Below are 18,754 nucleotides of genomic sequence, written 5' to 3'. Positions count from 1 at the left end.
GATAAACTTCTCTCTTAGAATTGCTTTTGCTGTATCCCATAGTTTTGGTAGATTGTGTGTCTATCTTTATTTGTCTCAAGGAATATTTAACTGTTCTTTTTAATTTTATCATTGGCTTATTTTGTTCTTCAAAGGTATGATTAATTTTCGTGTATTTGTATAGCTTCCAAAGTTCATTTCGTTGTTGAATTCTACTTTTATTCCATTGTGGCTGGAAAAGATAATTAATATGATTTTGATTTTTACAGAATTGTTGAGACTTGTTTTGTGGCCTAACATATGATATATCCTGGAGAAAATTCCATGTGCTGATGGGAAAATGTATATTTTGTAATTATTGAATAGAATGTTCTGCAAATATATTTTAGGTTTCTTTGATCTAGAGTTAAGTTTGAATATAATGTTTCTTTGTTCATTTTCTGTCTGAATGATCCGTCCATTACTGAAAGTAAGGGATTAAAATCCTTTACTAATATTGTATTGCAGTCTATCTATTTCTGTACATCTAATAATATTTGCTTTATATATTGGGAGGTCTAGTTTTAGGTGAATGCATATTTACAAGTGTTTTCTCTTTTTTCTAAATAGATCTCTTTATCATTATATTATGACCATCATTATCGATTTTTTCAGTTTTCAAATTAAAGTCTATTTTATATGATATAGTTATAGCTACTGCTGGTCTCTTTTGATTTCTATTTGCATGGAATATTTTTCTTCCATTCCTTTACTTTCTCCATCTATGGGTATTCTTACAGGTGATGTGAGTCTCTTGTAGGCCGCATAGAATTTTGTCTTGTTTTTTAATCCACTTATCTACTCTACATAATTTGAGAATTTAATCCATTTACATTTAATGTTATTATTGACAGATAAGGCCCTACTCCTTTCATTTTATTCATTATTTTCTGGTTATTTTGTAGAAATTTGTTTCTTTCTTCTCTTGTTTATCTTTGTGGCTTTGTGGTTTTGTGTAGTGATAAGCTTTGATTCTTTTCTATTTCTCATTTGTTTATCTGCTGTAATTTTTTCTCTCTGGTTACCATGGGGCTTACATTAAAAAAATCTTACAGAACACTATTTTAAACTGATAACAACTTAAGCTTGGTTGCATGCAAATATTCTAGAATTTTACTTTCCTCCCACAATTTGTAATTATGTTACCTTAATTTGCATCTTTTTATATTACATGTCCTCTAACAACATATTGTGGCTGTGGTTATCATTGATGATTTTGACTTTTAGTCATCATCCTAGAGATTTGAAAGATTATATAACACCATTACAATAATTAAGTATTCTGAATTCGATTATAAATTTACCTCTACAAGTAAGTTTTATATTTTCATAGGATTTCATAGTAATAATGAATATCCTTTTATTTCCAGTTAAAACACTCCCTTAAGCATTTTTTGTAAGACCAGTATAGTGGTGATTAATTCCCTCAGCTTTTGCTTGTCTGTAAAATACTTTTTTTCTCCTTAATTTCCGAAGAATAGCTTTACAGATAGTATGTTCTTGGCTAACAGTTTCTTTTTCTTTTAGAACTTTGAATATATCATTCCATTCTCTCCTGGCCTGCATGGTTTCTGCTGAGAAATCTGTTCATAGTCTAATGAATTCCTATAGATATGATTTGATGCTCTTCTCTTGCTACTTTTAGAATTATCTATTTGTCTTTGACTTTTGGTAATATGATTATAATGTATCTTAAAGAGGACATCTTTATGTTGAATCTAATGGAGACTGGGCTTTGTGTATATGGACGTTCATATTTCTCCCAAGGCTTGGGAGGTTTTTAACTATTATTTTAATAAGATTACTGTGCCTTTCTTCATCTTTTTACCCTCTGGAAATTGTATAATGCAAAACTTTGTCTGCTTAATGATTTCCCATAGGTCACATAGGCTTTGCTTGCTGTTTTTCATTCTCTCTTCTTTCTTTTCTTCCCTCCTAAGCTATTTCAAAAGACTTGTCGTCAAGTTCAAGGATTCAGAAAATCCTTGTTCTACTAGGCTGTTATTGACATCCTCAATTGTATTTTTTGTTTCATTAGTTGATATCCTCTGCTACAAGATTTCTGTCTTATAAATGATACCTCTTTGTTGAATTAATTATTGAACCCATGAATTGTTTTTCTAATTTTGTTGAATTGTCTGTATTCTCTTTTATCTCACTGAGTTACCTTAAGATTATTATTTTGAATTCCTTTTTGGGCAATTTATAAATTTCCATTTTGGTAGGGGTCAGGTGCTGGAGAGTTATTGTGTTTTTTTAGTGGTATCATGTTTCTTTGCTTTTCTGTATTTCTTATTTCCCTATGTTGATATCTGTGCAACTGGTGGAATAATTGCCCCTTCCAATTTTATAGAATGGCTTTCAGGGGGAAATATTTTCACCTGTGTTTTAGAATATTGGTTAGGTAGGATACCTTGATTGCACATGTACTTTAGAGTATTGGTTAGGTAGGGTACACTGATTTTGGTTCCAGGTGGACACAGTAGGGTAGTCTCTGGGCAATTTCTTCAGCTATAGTCAACATCAGTAATACCTGAAGGGGTCTCACTGGCTTAGGTTGTGGGAGTTTGTGCAGCTCCTTGGACAAGCCTCCCTACTGGTGGTGGGGATGCTGGGCTGTTCTGAATGCCAAGTGTATGTGAGAGCTGCTCTATTACTGGATCAAGTGTTACCTCCCTGTTGGGGACAGAAATGCTGGGCTGTTTTGTGTATTGAGGGTTTGTCAGGGCTGCTCCACTTTGAATGTGGCTTCTTTGCTGATGTTCATGGTGCCAGACTGTTTCACATACAAGGATACATTGGGACTGCTGTATCTCTGGTCAGTCATAACCTCCCTGGTTGGCAAGATTGCCTATAATTTGGGGGGGCAAGGCATCTCATAAGCTTGGCCACTGGGGTTGCAGCAGTACCACTAGGTATAGGCTTCAAATAGCTGGGATGGTGTGCTGCATCCCCTTGAACTGGAAGGTTGGAGTGCCTGCTGGCAGTTTATTCACAGAAGTAGAGAGCTATAGCTTCTTGGATGGAGAATGGTAAACTACCATGTGTGAGCACAGTGTAGTGCCATCAGATCCTCATGGATGGGGAGATGCAGTGGCTACTGGACCCCAGAGAAAGATGTACTCTAGTCATGGCTCCAGTCTCAAGATAGCACTTTATAGCAGCAGTGTAGATCATGGGAAGAGAAGGTACAATGTGGGCTCCTTCTTTGGAGTAGCATAACCATGTCAACTTCTGGCAGTGATCTTAGATTGGGCTTAGGGCCTGTGATGACCACAGAGTTCTATAGCATCAAAAACCGTGGCAACTGATCTTTGATGGGGGATGCTGGGGGCCTCCTGCTTTCCCTCCCTCCCTCCCTCCCTCCCTCCCTCCCTCCCTCCCTCCCTCCCTCCCTCCCTTCCTTCCTTCCTTCCTTCCTTCCTTCCTTCCTTCCTTCCTTCCTTCCTTCCTTCCTTCCTTCCTTCCTTCCTTCCTTTCTTCCTTCCTTCCTTCCTTCCTTCCTTCCTTCTTTTCTTCCTTCCTTCCTTCGACAGAGTCTTGCTCTGTCACCCAGGCTGGAGTGCAGTGGCACAGTCTCGGCTCACAGCAAACTGTACCTCCCAGGTTCACGCCATTCTCCTGCCTCAGCCTTCCGAGTAGCTGGGACTACAGGGGCCCCCCACCATGCCTGGCTAACTTTTTGTATTTTTAGTAGAGATGGGGTTTCACCCTGTTAGCCATGATGGTCTTGATCTGCTGACCTTGTGATCTGCTCGCCTCGGCCTCCCAAAGTGCTGAGATTACAGATGTGAGCCACCACACCCAGCCCCTGCTTACCTTTTGTTTGCAAGGATAATTACTTCTGATTTCGAGCTACTCCCAACTGGGGAGACAGGGCAGTAAAAATAAGGTATTTTCTTCCATTTTCTAGGAATCTATTCTGAGTCTCCATGCTCTAAAGGGTCCCTGCTATTCCCCTGCAACACTCTGGTGCTTTCCCTCAACTACTGTAGTCAAAATGTGCTTGTTTATTCATTGTTTTAGTCCTTTTTAGTGGAGGGAAAATACATTAGGCATCTCTAGTCAGTTGTCTTGCTTACATTATTCCTGTCTGTGCTTGGGTTTTTAACATCCCTTCTGTTAGTATAAGAGCTTACAGATAGATGTTTCTTGCCATGTGGACCAAGCCTGGGTTTTATAGAAGCTGGTGACAGTCGCTTCTAACACTGAACATGTAAAATTCCTGTTTGCTTTTGTATTTTTAGTGGTCAGTGTTTATCAGGTGAGAAATCACTATATGCTACATTTAAAAGTAGATAAATTGAAATAGAGAACTTTAAGGGAACAGATTATAACCCCCCTGCCTCATACCTAGAAGTAAATAATTAAAGTATCATCCTCAGTGCCTTTTTACTGTTAGAAAATAACATTTATTGGACTTATCAAAAGGGATACAATATATCAATAGAGAATATATGGTTAACTGAAGGCATTGCAGCCTCTACTGCTGACAGATTTGTTATTTAAAATCTTCTCTAATACTCCCTCTTCTGTCACTTTGCATGGCATTCCTGGGTCCAGAGCACAGCCAGCTTAGTTTTAATGAGACATCTGGTTCTTGACCCTGATCCCTTCAGGAATGTCTTTATATATCTCAATTTTATAGTTTCTGCAGAGGTCAGGGTCTGTCAAATAAAATGATCCCTGACTAGTGTACTAGTGTTTTTAATTGGCTAGTCTGGCTAATCATGTTCAAAGGAGAAAAAGGCAAGGAAATCACCTATTGGCTGGACTTTCCTACTGTAGGGAAGTTAGGAATAGGTTGCTGCCATTGAAATTGTATTTGTATTACAAATTTACAAACACACATGCTTGGGTGGTGCTTGGGAGTTGAGATGGCCTGCAATAAGATTCTGCTATCATGTTAGATATAAATTTCTCTGTATATTTGGCCCTGGGAACTAAAGCCATTTCCCTAATTACCCATTATCTATATACTGGGACAAAGACCAAGTAGATGGGCCATCATATATATTCAGAAAGCAAATGTCAGATGTGTAGTAAGTATTTAAAGTATTTAAGTAAGTGCTAAAAATTAAGTAGCATTAAATTGCCAAGTACTATAAAATCACTGCAAAAGTATAAAAGCAATCATAGTACAAGTGAGACTTCAGAAAGATGAATATTCAAAGGAAAATTGTGATCCAATAGAAAAACATGAGTATCTACAATTTCTAAGATAATTGTTCTAGACATTATTATAACCATAATGTATTGGAGGTGGTATGGAAATGAAATTTACTAAAGATGAGGCACCAATACATTTTAAGGTTCATTTATTACCCGAGCCTTTCACATGAATACAAAATTTACATAACATGACAAGCTTTGGGACTGGAGAGGAGGACTTTGAAATCTAAGACTGAAGTCATCAATGAATATGGAAAGTAGACCTACATGTATGACAGAGGGCAATAAGCTGAATATCTTGAACCAAAATGTTTGCACACATTCAAAGATAAATACTTGTGTTGAAGCAACATTGGGGATTTAGATGAACTGCAACCCTATTTATAGGCGTTGCCTTTTATGGGGCATTGCAAACGATGTCATCTCCTGGGAAAAAAGCTGCAAAGGAAGTGGTTTTCTTACGGAGAAAGCCAGGATTCAGATGAGGTCACCTGGTATGTTCTTTGAAGATGAGGACACTGAGAGTTGTTTCTGTTTTTGTTTTTCGAATAAAGTAAGGATTGAGGGCATATTTACATTTTTGGGAGGAAAACACAGCAGCACGAAGATTAATAATAGAGGAAAAACATAAAACATTATGGGATGAGATTGGCACTTGACTGGGGCTGCACTTCGTAAATGGCAGAAATGTGAGAGATTGTAAAATTAAGTAGCATTAAATTGCCAAGTGGGACTCTCTAGCCAAGTTCAGGCACTGTTGTAACAGACTAAACCTAGTTAATCATCAGAATCACATCGGGGAGTGATTGATTCTGGGCTTCACTCCAGTGATAGATGGGAATCACTGTGAGTGGAGCCTGAATTTTAAATAAGATTCTCAGGATATATATATTTTTTATTTATGAAGCCACTGGAGCCCAGGCTTAAGAACAGGACTAGCATTTGGGAACAGGTCTGGTATCATGCTGGTGATTGTACTTGGGGCAGAGTCCCAGCTAACTAGAATGAGTAGTTTTAGTCTCGTGCAATCCTGGTGGTAGTGGTTGCGGCAGGGGTGGAGGGAGCATCGGACATACAATCCAGCATCTTCTGGACATCGTCATCAGAAAATCCTATTCCTATGGAGGGTAGGTATAGGGCTTCTTGCATTTGGATGCAAGAAAACAGGAAAGTTTACTTAAATTACCTAAGGAAATGGAGGAGATAATTATGGCAAATGTTCATCAGTCCCAATACTGTTAGAGTTGAGGATCAAGGAATTTATTTTTTTGTATTTGCCTTATTACCTTATGCTTGTCACTTTATGGCTATAAGGTGATGGTTAAAGGCCTATACATCTCAAATTTTGGGCAGGAAGAAGGCATAAATAAGAAGGGGCAATGTTTTTGGCCACATCATTGGCTTGACTATTTTATCTGGATAACTTTAGTTGCTAGTCAGGCTAACAAAACTGAATATTTAGCTTTTAGCTTCTGGAATAGAGGTAAGCAAGGAGAACAGATTTATGAGTGGAATAAGCAAACGTATTTGCTACAGAAACTGAAAATCAACATGAGTATACATATGTAACAAACCTGCACGTTATGCACATGTACCCTACAACTTAAAGTATAATAATAATAAATAAATTAAAAAAAGAAGTAAATTCCAATTTTTTTTCAAAATCTGTTCCCTCTCATTCATTCCCTGTTTTAGTCATTAGCAGTTATTTTGTCTCACTCAAAAAGCTAAGAGTCATTTTTACATATTCTTCTCTTTTTTTCACCCTTATATCAATTTGGCTAAAATATATTATTGAGGGAATGTCCTACCTTATTTCTTAAATTTTCTCCTCTTATTTATTACTATTATTTATCTAACCCCGACTTTGTTCCAGCCCACATTTTTTTTTTCCTGTGGGATACATTTTTTCTTCCAATTTTAATGTATTCTACTCGACAATCTACTTCCAACAGGTTATACTTTATAACAGACACCTATGGCCAGGTCTCCACTTCTCATAAATCCATCAGTAAGTCTTATTGCCTCCAGGACAGAATTCAAATATTTTATCATGATATTAGCTTCTCATGATACTGCTCTTTTTCAGTAGTCCAATGTCCTACTTCACAGTTCCCCCAAGAATCCCATACTCTGGTCAAAACAAATTACTTGCGAGTTCAGCAACACAGGGTCCTCTAATTCTTGGGCGTTATGCAAACCTCTTTTCCTCTGCCTGAAAGCCTGATTTCATAACTTTTCTTTTTCTTCTTCTTCTCATTTTTCCTCTCCTTCACCTCTCCCTATCCTCAACCTTCTCTTCCCTCTTTTCTCCCCATTTTTCTCCCCTCTGTCCTCCTCCTACATTTCTCCTCCCTCCTTCCTTTACTTCACTTGCCCTCTTCCTCTCCTTTCCTTTTTCTTCCTCCTTCTCCCTTCTGCCTTCTTTGTTCCTTCCTTTTCTTTTTTCCTTTTCTTCTTTTTTATATGCTCAGGTTTCTGAGCGTAAGTTTCTTGTGAGTTGAGTTTTCTTGTGCAGGGGATTTTCCCTTATAGACTATCCCTCCACACTGCCACTGCCACCCCCTACACACACACACACACACACACACACACACACACACACACACACACGTTTATTGATTTATCTTCTAGACTAAATTCTAAGTGCCTTGAGGCATAGTTCCTATCCTGTCTAATTCACTTTTGGAACCCTAGAACAGAACAAGCACTTCGTGAATAGAGATTGACCAAATGATTGAACAGAGAACATGTGCAGTTATTCAAATGCCAAATATTTGAGATTTTGGATGATTTCTTCTTCCTTGTGAGATACGTATGCTCCATTCCATAAAAAAATAGATTTAAATAAAATATCAGGAGAATATGTTTTTAACAGTACTTACATTTGTGCTGAGAATATTATATTATTTCTAGGTTTTTGTTTTAGTATGAAAAATGAAGCTAGGTCCTCAAACTACATAAGGAGGCTTTATTGAAGGAGAATTAATCTGGGCCAACCATTTTCCATATTTTAATAGACATACAGGTGCTTTTGCCACATTATAACAGAAATATTGTATTTAGAAATGAGTGGACTTAAAGAAAATGAGTGGAGTTAAGTTCTAACATAGCCGTCTTTTGATAAATCTTTTTGGTTTATTGAAATGATTGTTTAGGAGGCTGAGATGGGTGGATCACTTGAGGTCAGGAGTTCGAGACCAGCCTGGCCAACATGGTGAAACCCCATCTCTACTAAAAATACAAAATTAGCTGGGTGTGGTGGCGCGCACCTGTAATCCCAGCTACACTGGAGGCTGAGGCAGGAGAATCACTTGAACCCAGGAGGCGGAGGTTGCAGTGTGCTGAGATGGCACCACTGTACTCCAGCCTGGGTGACAAAACAAGACTCTGTCCTGGAAAGAAAAGAAAAAGATATTTAGGTTTCCTAAAAAGACTTCTTTTCTTCTTTCTTCAAACCAATATGCCTTTAAATTTTTTTTCTACTTCTTTTAATGACACTAGGAAGCGATTGTATTAACTGTGTTATTTTTTTTTTCCTGTATTCTGACGCAGTGAATTCTGGGGTCTTGGTGAACCTGGAGGGGTCTCACAGGGTAAGCTTATTCCTAGAGATAGTAAACAGCTCACCCTTTTCACTTAACCAGTGTGCTTTTCAAATACAAATCAACAAATCCAGAGCCCCCATCCCCATCCACTTCCTCTATTGTTGGACTTTCACATACCCGGGCCACTACGCACCTGCCCTACTCACCCCAGGGCTAGTATATTAGTCTATTATGGCTGCCATAACAAAGTACCTCAGACTGTGTTACTCAAACAACAGAAATTTATTTTCTCTTGATTCTTGAGGCCAGACATCTGAGTTCAAAATGTCAACAGGATTGATTGAGTTTTGTGTCCTTTCTTCTTGGCTTATAGATGGCTGTCTTCTCACTGTGTCTTCACATGGTCATTCTATACCTGACTATGACCTACACTCTAGTTATAAATACACAAGCCAAATTGGATTAGTGCCACCCGGTTGCCTCATTTTACTTTAGTTAGCTGTATAAAGGACATATTTTCAAATACAGTCACTTTCAGAAGTACTTTGGGTTAGCACTTCAACATCGGAATTTCGGGAGGCATGATTTGGCCCATAATAACCAAGTTCCAGACAACTAGAAACAGCTTCTATGTTCTAGGGCCTGCTGACATCATTTAAACTAGCCAGTCCTAGGCCTGCTAACCCTGCCTCCCTTGCTTCTCCTAGAAACCAGAAGAAAGTTTCTGGCCCACATTTCACTCCTCTTCCTCTGCCTCCTGACTGACTCACGCTGGGACTTTCCCATGTGCTCCCTCTTCTTGGAGAGGGGGTGTCTAGAGACACCCAAGACGAGGTCTATACTCTGGGTGACCAAATAATCTGTATAACAGACCCCCATGACATGAATTTCCTATATAACAAACCTGCACATGTATCCCGAAGTTAAAATTAAAGCTGCTTTTTTTTTTTTTTTTTAAAGAGAAAACAATTCATAGAGCTGAATACTGGAAAATAGGAACTTTACCATATGTAAATTTATAAGTAATTTGAAAATGAAATGACCAATTTTTAAAGGTGAAAAATTCTGATGAGGAAGTTTATAATATATAGCTTATTTATTATACTGTCATTTATGAAAATGAAACTATTATTTTAACATATATATTTCTCTTTACTATAAAAATATATCATAAGGTCAGGAGTTTGAGACCAGCCTGGCCAACATGGTGAAACCCTGTATCTACTAAAAATATAAAAATTAGCCAGGTGTGGTGGTGCATGCCTGTAATCCCAGCTACTGGGGAGGGTAAGACAGGAGAATCGCTTGAACCCGGGAGGGAGAAGTTGCAGTGAGCAGAGATCACGGCACTGTACTTCAGCCTGGGTGACAAACAAAAGAAAAAAAAAAAGTACATATAAGCTATTTTATTTATAAAACTGCTTAGTATTAGGTATTTTCGCAGTTTCTGAACACTTTGCAAGTTGGACAATAAAACTAATTTTTTAATATGAAAGAAATTATTGAGACTATTTTCAGATTTTCAAACAATACCATTCTAACCTCTGCCCCTTCCAAGATGTGAAAATTTATTGTACATTTATTGGAAAGAGGATCACTTTAGATTTTACCAAAGTAGCTAGTATGAAAAAAAAAAAATCAAGACTTGCTATTGTGATTAAATAAGAACATGTTCAATCACTGATTCTTGAATAACACTGATTCCTAAAGAAACAGCTGATTATAATTTTGTATAATGATTTCATGCAGTGGCTCATAATCAGAATATTGTGAATATTCTGTGAATATTTTTAGATTGGTTTTTCAGGACTTCTCCTAAGTCTCATATGCAAATCCCTCAAATGTACCAATCATCCCTTTATTAGAATCTGAATGATGCATATATATTATCCAGTTAAATAACTAAGGACCTTTTTTTATTTTAGTTGCTTCCAGTTTTCTTTTAAGAGACAGTAACTGTTCCTTGAAATCCACTACTAATTAAGGAAAATTGACAAATTGTCTAAAACCTCTGGAGTAAAAACTGGATGTCAGTTATAACTCTTACCTCAATGGCCTTGAGACTTGGACTTCATTTTCTACCCTCAGAGAGTCTGGACAATTTCATTTAATCGGTTTGTGCTAGATAATATTTGAAGGATGGCAGGCCCTAGACATGTGGCTTCAGTGGTATAGACACCTTGAAAGGGTTGGCAAAGCTTCATTCCACTAATCATGTATCATTGATGGAGGATTTGAAAACCCCTAAAATAATATTCTAAGGCCAGATTGTGGTACAATGTAAGAATAAGAGAAAGAGAGTTGGGCATGGTGGCTCACGCCTGTAATCCCAGCACTTTGGGAGACCAAGGTGGGCAGATCGCCTGAGGTCAGGAGTTCGAGACCAACCTCAACCTGGCCAACATGATGAAACCTTTCTCTACTTAAAATACAAAAATTAGCCAGGTGTGGTGGCATGCACCAATCCCAGCTACTTGGGAGACTGAGGCAGGAGAGTTGCTTGAACCTGAGAGATGGAGGTTGCAGTGAGCCAAGATTGTGCCACTGCACTCCAGCCAGCCTGGGCAACAGAGTGAGACTCTGTCTCAAAAAAAAAAAAAAAAAAAAAAAGGGAGAGGAGAGAGTGAAGGAGGGAAAATTAATGTGCATATAAATAACTAACATATTTAAATAGCTTTGAGCTCTGGGATTGAATGCACTAAAATAAAAAGAGCTGTCCAGTTTTATTGATCAACAATTTATGCATGCCAGGCCAAAATACAAACTCATATGCCACTGTTTTTATGGTTGTAAATTCCAGTTTTCAGGCCAAAGTTAGTAAAAGTGGTAGACCGTGGTGAAAGAAATTTAATACATTTGACAAAAGCTATGTTTTTAATTCCATGCAATTTGTACTCAACTGTTTTGCTTTTTTGTTTGTAGTACTTCTGGGTGTTTTTTTTTTTTTGTCTAGGATAAATAGTGACAAATTAGAGATAATATACAACATTTAATTGAACTATGACCAATATTTAGTTTTGTGGCTCTAGGGATAGAAGATTTGTAGCTATTATATGAATCTACAAAAATTACAGTTTTAATTGTTTCATAGTAATCATTATTATGCAATCTTAGCTTCATTTATCGCCAACATTCCCTTAATTGCATATGCAGCTTTATTTTCAGGGGATCTTACATTCAAGAGGATTTGCATATTCATCATTTGTAAACTCCCATTATGAGAAACCAGATTGTGGATGCATTCATAAATCATTTCCATAACCAATTGCTTCAGTTTTATCACAAATAAAAGTGAAAATGATGTATATTGAGTCTACAGTCTTTTAAAAATTTTCATCAGGTTGTTCTTAGGTCATTTATTCATTTATCAAACAAGTATACATTGAGCATCTATTATGCCAATAATTTTTTTAGGTAGTGGGGTGATAGCAGTGAAAAAACAAATAGTAATCATTGCATTCTCCAAGCTTACAATTTAGTCAGGGAGAAAAATGATACTAAGCAAATAAATAATATAGTTTACGTCAAGTGGTGATATTTGCTATGGAGAACAGTAAAGCAAAAAACTGTGAGAAGTTCCAGAAGTGAGGATGAGATGAAGGATGGAGGTCATAAAATGTAGTTAGATTCTGGATGCATTTTATTGATAATGTGGAAATTTGCTGATGGATTGCATGTTTGGTGAGAGAGAAAGAGATGAGTCTTGGAAGACTCCCAATTTCTCACCTTCACTCACCTCATATTTAACTTTTTTAAGTTAAATATGAGATTTGGCAATATAGAGGTCAATCTTGATATATGCAGTTTCAGGGGAGCGGTAAAGGTGACCAAAAAACAAACAAAACAAAGAAGGAATAAAATACTGATCTGTGCTACAACATGGATGAGCCTCAAAAACATTTTGCTGAGTGAAAGAAGCCAAGCACAAAGGCTACAGCCTCCATGATTCCATTTAAATCATCAGTATGTTCACATTAAAATATATAATCTGAGAAAAATAGCCAAAGAATAGAGGAAGCAAGCCATGTGAATATTAGATGTATTGACAAAAAGAGTCAAGCTCTGTAAAATATTAAAGGAGATTTATTCTGAGCCAAACATGAGTGACCAATGGGTCATGACACAGTCCTCAGGAGATCCTGAGAACAGATGCCCAAGGCGGTCGGGCTACAAGTTGGTTTTATACAATTTAGGGAGACATAAATGTCAATCAATGCATGCAGGATGTACATTGGTTGAGTTTAGAAAGGCAGAACAACTGGGAGAGGGGGCTTCCAGGTCATAGGTGGATTCAAAGATTTTCTGATTGACTATTGGTTGAGTTATTATCTAAAGACCTGGAATATGGGAAGTCATTCTAGGTTACAGTAAGAGGTGGTGGAGACCAAGGTTTTATCATGTAGATGAAGCCTCCAGGTAGCAAGCTTCAGAGAGAATAGACTGTAGATGTTTCTTATCAGACTTAGTTTGTTCTACCAGTAATTGCAAAAGGGAGGAGGGTATAATGAGGCATGTCTAGCTTCACTTTCCCATCATGGCCTGAACCAATTTTACAGGTTAACTTTGGAATGTCTGTGGATGAGAGGAGGGGTCCATTCAGATGGCTGGGGGCTTAGGGTTTAATTTTTTTATTTATAGATCCAGCGATAAATGCAAGGCCTTGAGGAAAGAGGCCTTGGTTTATATGAGGAAGGCCATAGTAAATCATTGATATTTACTTCATGTAGGATGAAAACCCTGGAAGAGCAGAGGAGACATGATCTGACCCACATATCTAAGATTATAGTGGAGTAAGGACAACCACAGGAAGACAAATTAAGAAGTTACTAAGACGATCAAGAAGGAGATGGTGTTTCCTGAGCCAGAGTTGGTAGTAGTAGTGGAGGTTATAAAATGTAGTTAGATTCTGGATGTGCTTTATTGATAATGCAGAAATTTGCTGATGGATTGCATGTTTGGTGAGAGAGAGAGAAATAGATGAGTCATGGAAGACTCCCAATTTCTTGCCTTAACTAGAAGGATGGGGTTTCATTAACTGGCATAAGAAAGGTTGTGGGAAGAGAAAATTTAGGTTGAGAAAAATCAGAAGTTTATTTGAGATAGTAACCGCCCACAGGGTTCACCTTGCCCACTGCCTCGAAAGAGCCAATTGATCAAGACAGGGGAATTGCAATAGAGAAAGAGTAATTCATGCAGAGCTGGCTGTGTGGAGACTGGAGTTATATTAACACTCAAATCAATCTCTCTGAGCATTCAGGGAGCAGAGTTTTTAAGGATAACTTGGTGGGCGTGGGGAAGCCAGTGAGCCAGGAGTGCTGACTGGTCAGAGATGAAATCACAGGGAGTCGGAGCTGTCTTCTTGTGCTCAGTCAGTTCCTAGGATGAGGCTACAAGATCAGATGAGCCAGTTTATTGACCTGGGTAGTGCCAGTTGATCCATCAAGTGCAGGGTCTGCAAAATATGTCAAGCACTGATCTTAGGAGCAGTTTAGGGAGGGTCAGAATCCTATAGCCTCTAGCTGCATGACTCCAAAACCATAATTTCTAATCTTGTGGCTAATGTTAGTCCTACAAAGGCCATCTAGTCCCCAGGCAAGAAGGAGGTCTGCTTTGGGAAAGGGCTGTTACCAACTTTGTTTAAACTATAAACTAAGTTCCTCCCAAAGTTAGTCCAGCCTACACCCAGGAATGAGCAAGGAGAGCTTGGAAGGTAGAAGTAAGATGGAGTCAATTAAGTTAGATCTCTTTCACTGTCTCAGTTATACTTTTGCAAAGGTGGTTTCAAGATTTAGACCTATTTCTGTGACCCGAGGGAGGAGGCTTAAGTCAGTAACAGGATATTGCTGGAGTGTAGAGTTGGAGTCCAGCAAAAATTTTGGGCCTGAGGTATAATTTTATGAGTCATCAGCATTTAGGAGAGGATTTAATGGCATGTGACTAGGTGATATTAACAAGGTTGTGGGTTTGTAAAGAGGAGAAGAGATGGAAGGACTGAGCTTTGAGGCAGTCTCATATTGAGCAGATGGGGGAAAACCACAAGAGAGACTGAGAAAAAAATAGCTGGCAACACGAGCAGAAAACCAGAAGAGAGATTTATGCAAAAGCCTGGTGAAGAAAATATTTCAAGAAAAAGGGAGTGAGCAGCTCTGTCCAATAATAATGATATGTCAAGTATGTTGAAGAAAAAAAGTTAAATATGAGATTTGGCAATATAGAGGTCAATCTTGATATATGCAGTTTCAGGGGAGTGGTAAAGGTGACCAAAAAACAAACAAACAAAGAAGGAATAAAATACTGATCCATGTTACAGCATGGATCAACCTCAAAAACATTTTGCTGAGTGAAAGAAGCCAAGCACAAAGGCTACAACCTCCATGATTCCATTTGTGTGAAATAGCCAGAGGTGGAAATCCATAGAGATAGAAATCAGATGTAGTGGCTGCCAGGGGAGGAGGGGAGAAGAGAGAACGGTGAAGTGACTGAGGGGTACAAGTGATGAAAATGTCTTGGAATTAGGTAGTTTGATAATTGCACAACATTGCAGATTTAATAAAAGCCACTGACTTGTACACTTTTTTTTGGTCGAAGCAGAGTTTCACTCTTGTTGCCCAGGCTAGAGTGTGGTGGCGCGATCTCAGCTCACTGCAACCTCTGCCTCCCGGGTTCAAGTGATTCTCCTGTCTCAGCCTCCTGAGTAGCTGGGACTACAGGCCTGCACCACCACCCCTGGCTAATTTTTGTATTTCTAGTAGAGACGGAGTTTTGCCATGTTGGTCAGGCTTATCTCAAACTCCTGACCTCAGGTGATCCACCTGCCTCAGCCTCCCCAAAGTGCCGGGATTACAGGCATGAGCCGCTGTTCCTAGTCTTTTTTTTTTTTGACGGAGCTCTGTCACCCAGGTTGAAGTGCAGTGGTGCGATCTCGACTCACTGCAACCTCCGCCTCCTGGGTTCAAGCTTTTCTCCTGTCTCAGATTTCCTAGCTGGGATTGCAGGCGTGTACCACCACACCTTGCTAATATTTGTATTTTTGGTAGAGATGGGGTTTCACCATGTTGGCCAGGCTGGTCTCAATCTCCTGAACTCAAGTGATCCACCTGCCTCGGCCTCCCAAAGTGCTGGGATCACAGGCATGAGCCACTGTGCCTGGCCTACTTCTACACTTTAAAATAGATAAAATGGAAATGGTAAGTGATATGTTTTGTGATGTTTATCTCAATTTTTAAAAAACTGTTATTGACATAGGTTCAAGAGAGAATAGGAGGGGAAAGAACTGGTGTTGGAGTCAGTGTGAAAATAGGCAGAACTTTGAGAAGTTAGTTGGAGAAGGTTGTCGGGTCAGGAGAGTGTTTTTCTAAGACGGGTGAAGTTTTGGCCATTTAGGTCCTGAAGGAAATGTTGAGAAAGAGAACACACTGTTGTAAATGAGAGGAGAGGAAATTGGCAGCATGATTCCTTAAATAGCCAACAGAGATGAAATTTCTGTCTAAATGGAAGACATCATCCAGAGAAGGGTATGGAGAGTTGACCCGTTCCTACAGAGGGCAAAGCATGTGGACAGCTGGCCAGTGAGATTGATGATGAGACTTGTAAAGTTTTCTTCTGATTTCTCTCATCTTCCCAATGAAATATGAAGCAAGATGGTAAGCTGAGAATAATGATAGGGAAGGAAGAGCTGGAAGTCAAAAGAGGGAATAGAAGGCTTTGAACAGTTGTCTAGGAATGTGGAAAAGGAAAGAATGAGGGTCACCATGACACCATGCAGTGAGTAGTCATCAATACAATGTCATTTCTGTTTACATGATTGTGAACAAAGTGAAATCTGCATGATTTCTTCACTCCATTCAGCTGTACAGATACAGGCTAGAGTAAGTGAAGGGATGTATTTTCTAGAGTTTTTGCCATGAGAGTATGGAGAAATATGAGCATGGCCAAGGAGTGATTGCTTGTCTGACATCTGTAATAAAGGAAATGAAGACATGATATATGAGGGAAATAATTGAAAAGAATTTAGGACCCTGGGCTTGTAGAACCTAGTCGAAATATTGTTAGAGTAGAGATATGAAAAGAAGTGAGCTGGAAAGGTAAGGATGATGGTTGGGGAGCGGACCACTTGAAATTAAGACAAGGAAACGTTATCATCATTAGTAATGGTAATACTGCTTTTGAAGAGTGGTGGCAGAGGTTGTTTTTCATCAAAGTTCTCCTTCAAGGTCATCAATAAGAAGATATCAAGAAACTGAGAAGCAAATAAAAGTGAATATTGAAATGACAAAGAATGACAGTGAGCTAGAGCTAGAATCTTCAGGGGTTGAGGGACAGGGCACCCTCAGGGATCACCCACAGTGTCTGTAGGTGGTTATAACAAACTGGAACACTGAGGGGTGCCATTTGACATCATGAGAGTCAAAGCTTGGGTATCTAGGAAGGTCAGAGGGAGAACTGTCTGCAAGTGGTATGGGCAGGAAGGACTCCTAGTCTACCTTCAAGTCTTATATTAGGAGGGCTTGGGGAAAAGAAAACAAAAAAACAGGCACAACTTTTTTTTCGATGGAGTCTTGCTCTGTTGCCCAGGCTGGAGTGAAGTGGTATGACTTTGACTTACTGCAACCTCCGCCTCCTGGGTTCAAGCAATTCTCCTGCCTCAGCCTCCCTAGTAGCTGGGATTGTGGATGCATGCCACCATGCCCAGCTCATTTTTGCATTTTTAGTAGAGATGGGGTTTTGCCATGTTGGCCAGGCTGGTCTCAAACTCCTGAACTCAGGTGATCCACCCGCCTTGGCCTCCCAAAGGCTGGTCCATGGCTGGGATTAAAGGTGTGAGCCACCATGGCCGGCCAACAGGCACAATTTGAGAAAGCTCCAGAGAAAGCAGTTCCAGGGAAGATCCACCTTCAGGTTTAACGGGACACCATATCTTGTATTGGACATATGTATAACTGTCCTTCAAATGGTAGACTCTGAGTTCTAACATTAGAGTTTTTTCACTCCTGTGAAGGATTGGCTTTGGGACTTGCCAGTCACTATGGAGATATGATTAAAATCCAAAAACATTGGCATGGTTGTTTTGTTCTGTTTTTCTCTGTCTCTATGTGAGTGGTGTGTGTATGTGTGTGTGTGAATGAGAGAGAGAGATAGGGTTACCTAAAGGGTGGTAGAGAAATTGGTTAAAGAGTGCTTTGTAGAATGAATATTAACATTAAAAAAAAATACTTGAGTCTTTCCAGTTGCACCTGCATTTCACCTCTTGCCGATCTTTAAATTTAACAGATGGAATTCTACTGTGTCAGGAAGCACTGAATGCTGAGCAGGAGCTGTGCCGTCCAGATACAGATCTCTGCAGATTTGATATTACAGATGAAGAATTGAGATGTAAGTGTTAAATTGAGATATTCACTTTTCTGGTGTATATGCAATATATGAGACCCAGAGTCCATTCACAAGCCAACCTATGTTGACATTAATGTCCTAGTTTTAGCTGGAGTGTTATTGGGAGGCTATGGTGGTTTATACCAAATACATCAATTTAAGGCCATGTCATTTTGTAAAACAAACTGAAACTATCTTGGAATTATATGCAGTGTTTCTTCTATAATATTTCAGTGTGATTATGAATAGTAAATAATTTAACTAATCTAATCCCATAAAGTAGGTAAGGCAAAATATAAAGCCATTTTAAAAATTGTTGACTGGGTATGGTGTCTCATGCCTATAATCCCAGAACTTTGAGGGGCTGGGATGAGAGGATTGCTTGAGGCCAAGAGCTCAAAATTAGCCTGGGCAATATAGCAAGATGTCATCTTTACCAAAAAATTACCTGGGCATGGTGGCGTGCACCTGTGGTCCTAGCTACGTGGGAGGCTGAGGCTGGAATATTGCTTGAGCCCAGGAGTTTGAGGCTACAGTGGGCTCTGATTGCACCACTGCATTTGGCCTGGGTGGCAGAGCGAGACCCTGTCTCTTAACAAAATTAAAACATATTGTGACTGAAGTGGTGATGCATACAAGAAAAACTA

General features: G+C 38.9%; 1 protein-coding gene across 4 annotated transcripts in view; it reads left to right on the top strand.

Moving 5' to 3' along the window:
• LOC105488276 (MAM and LDL receptor class A domain containing 1) overlaps window positions 1-18,754 on the top strand; it is a 1,027,522-nt gene that overhangs the window by 356,212 nt on the left and 652,556 nt on the right. For all 4 annotated transcript variants that reach the window (XM_071070418.1, XM_071070419.1, XM_071070417.1 and 1 more), the window contains one exon: window positions 18,009-18,110. In XM_071070418.1, the coding sequence (XP_070926519.1) occupies window positions 18,009-18,110 (102 nt within the window). The remainder of the gene's footprint in view (window positions 1-18,008; window positions 18,111-18,754) is intronic.

The sequence above is a fragment of the Macaca nemestrina genome, chromosome 9 (genome assembly GCF_043159975.1).
Source record: "Macaca nemestrina isolate mMacNem1 chromosome 9, mMacNem.hap1, whole genome shotgun sequence".
Classification (NCBI taxonomy): domain Eukaryota; kingdom Metazoa; phylum Chordata; class Mammalia; order Primates; family Cercopithecidae; genus Macaca; species Macaca nemestrina.
The sequence above is the reverse complement of the archived record's forward strand: the minus strand, read 5'-3'. Positions and strand labels throughout refer to the sequence as shown.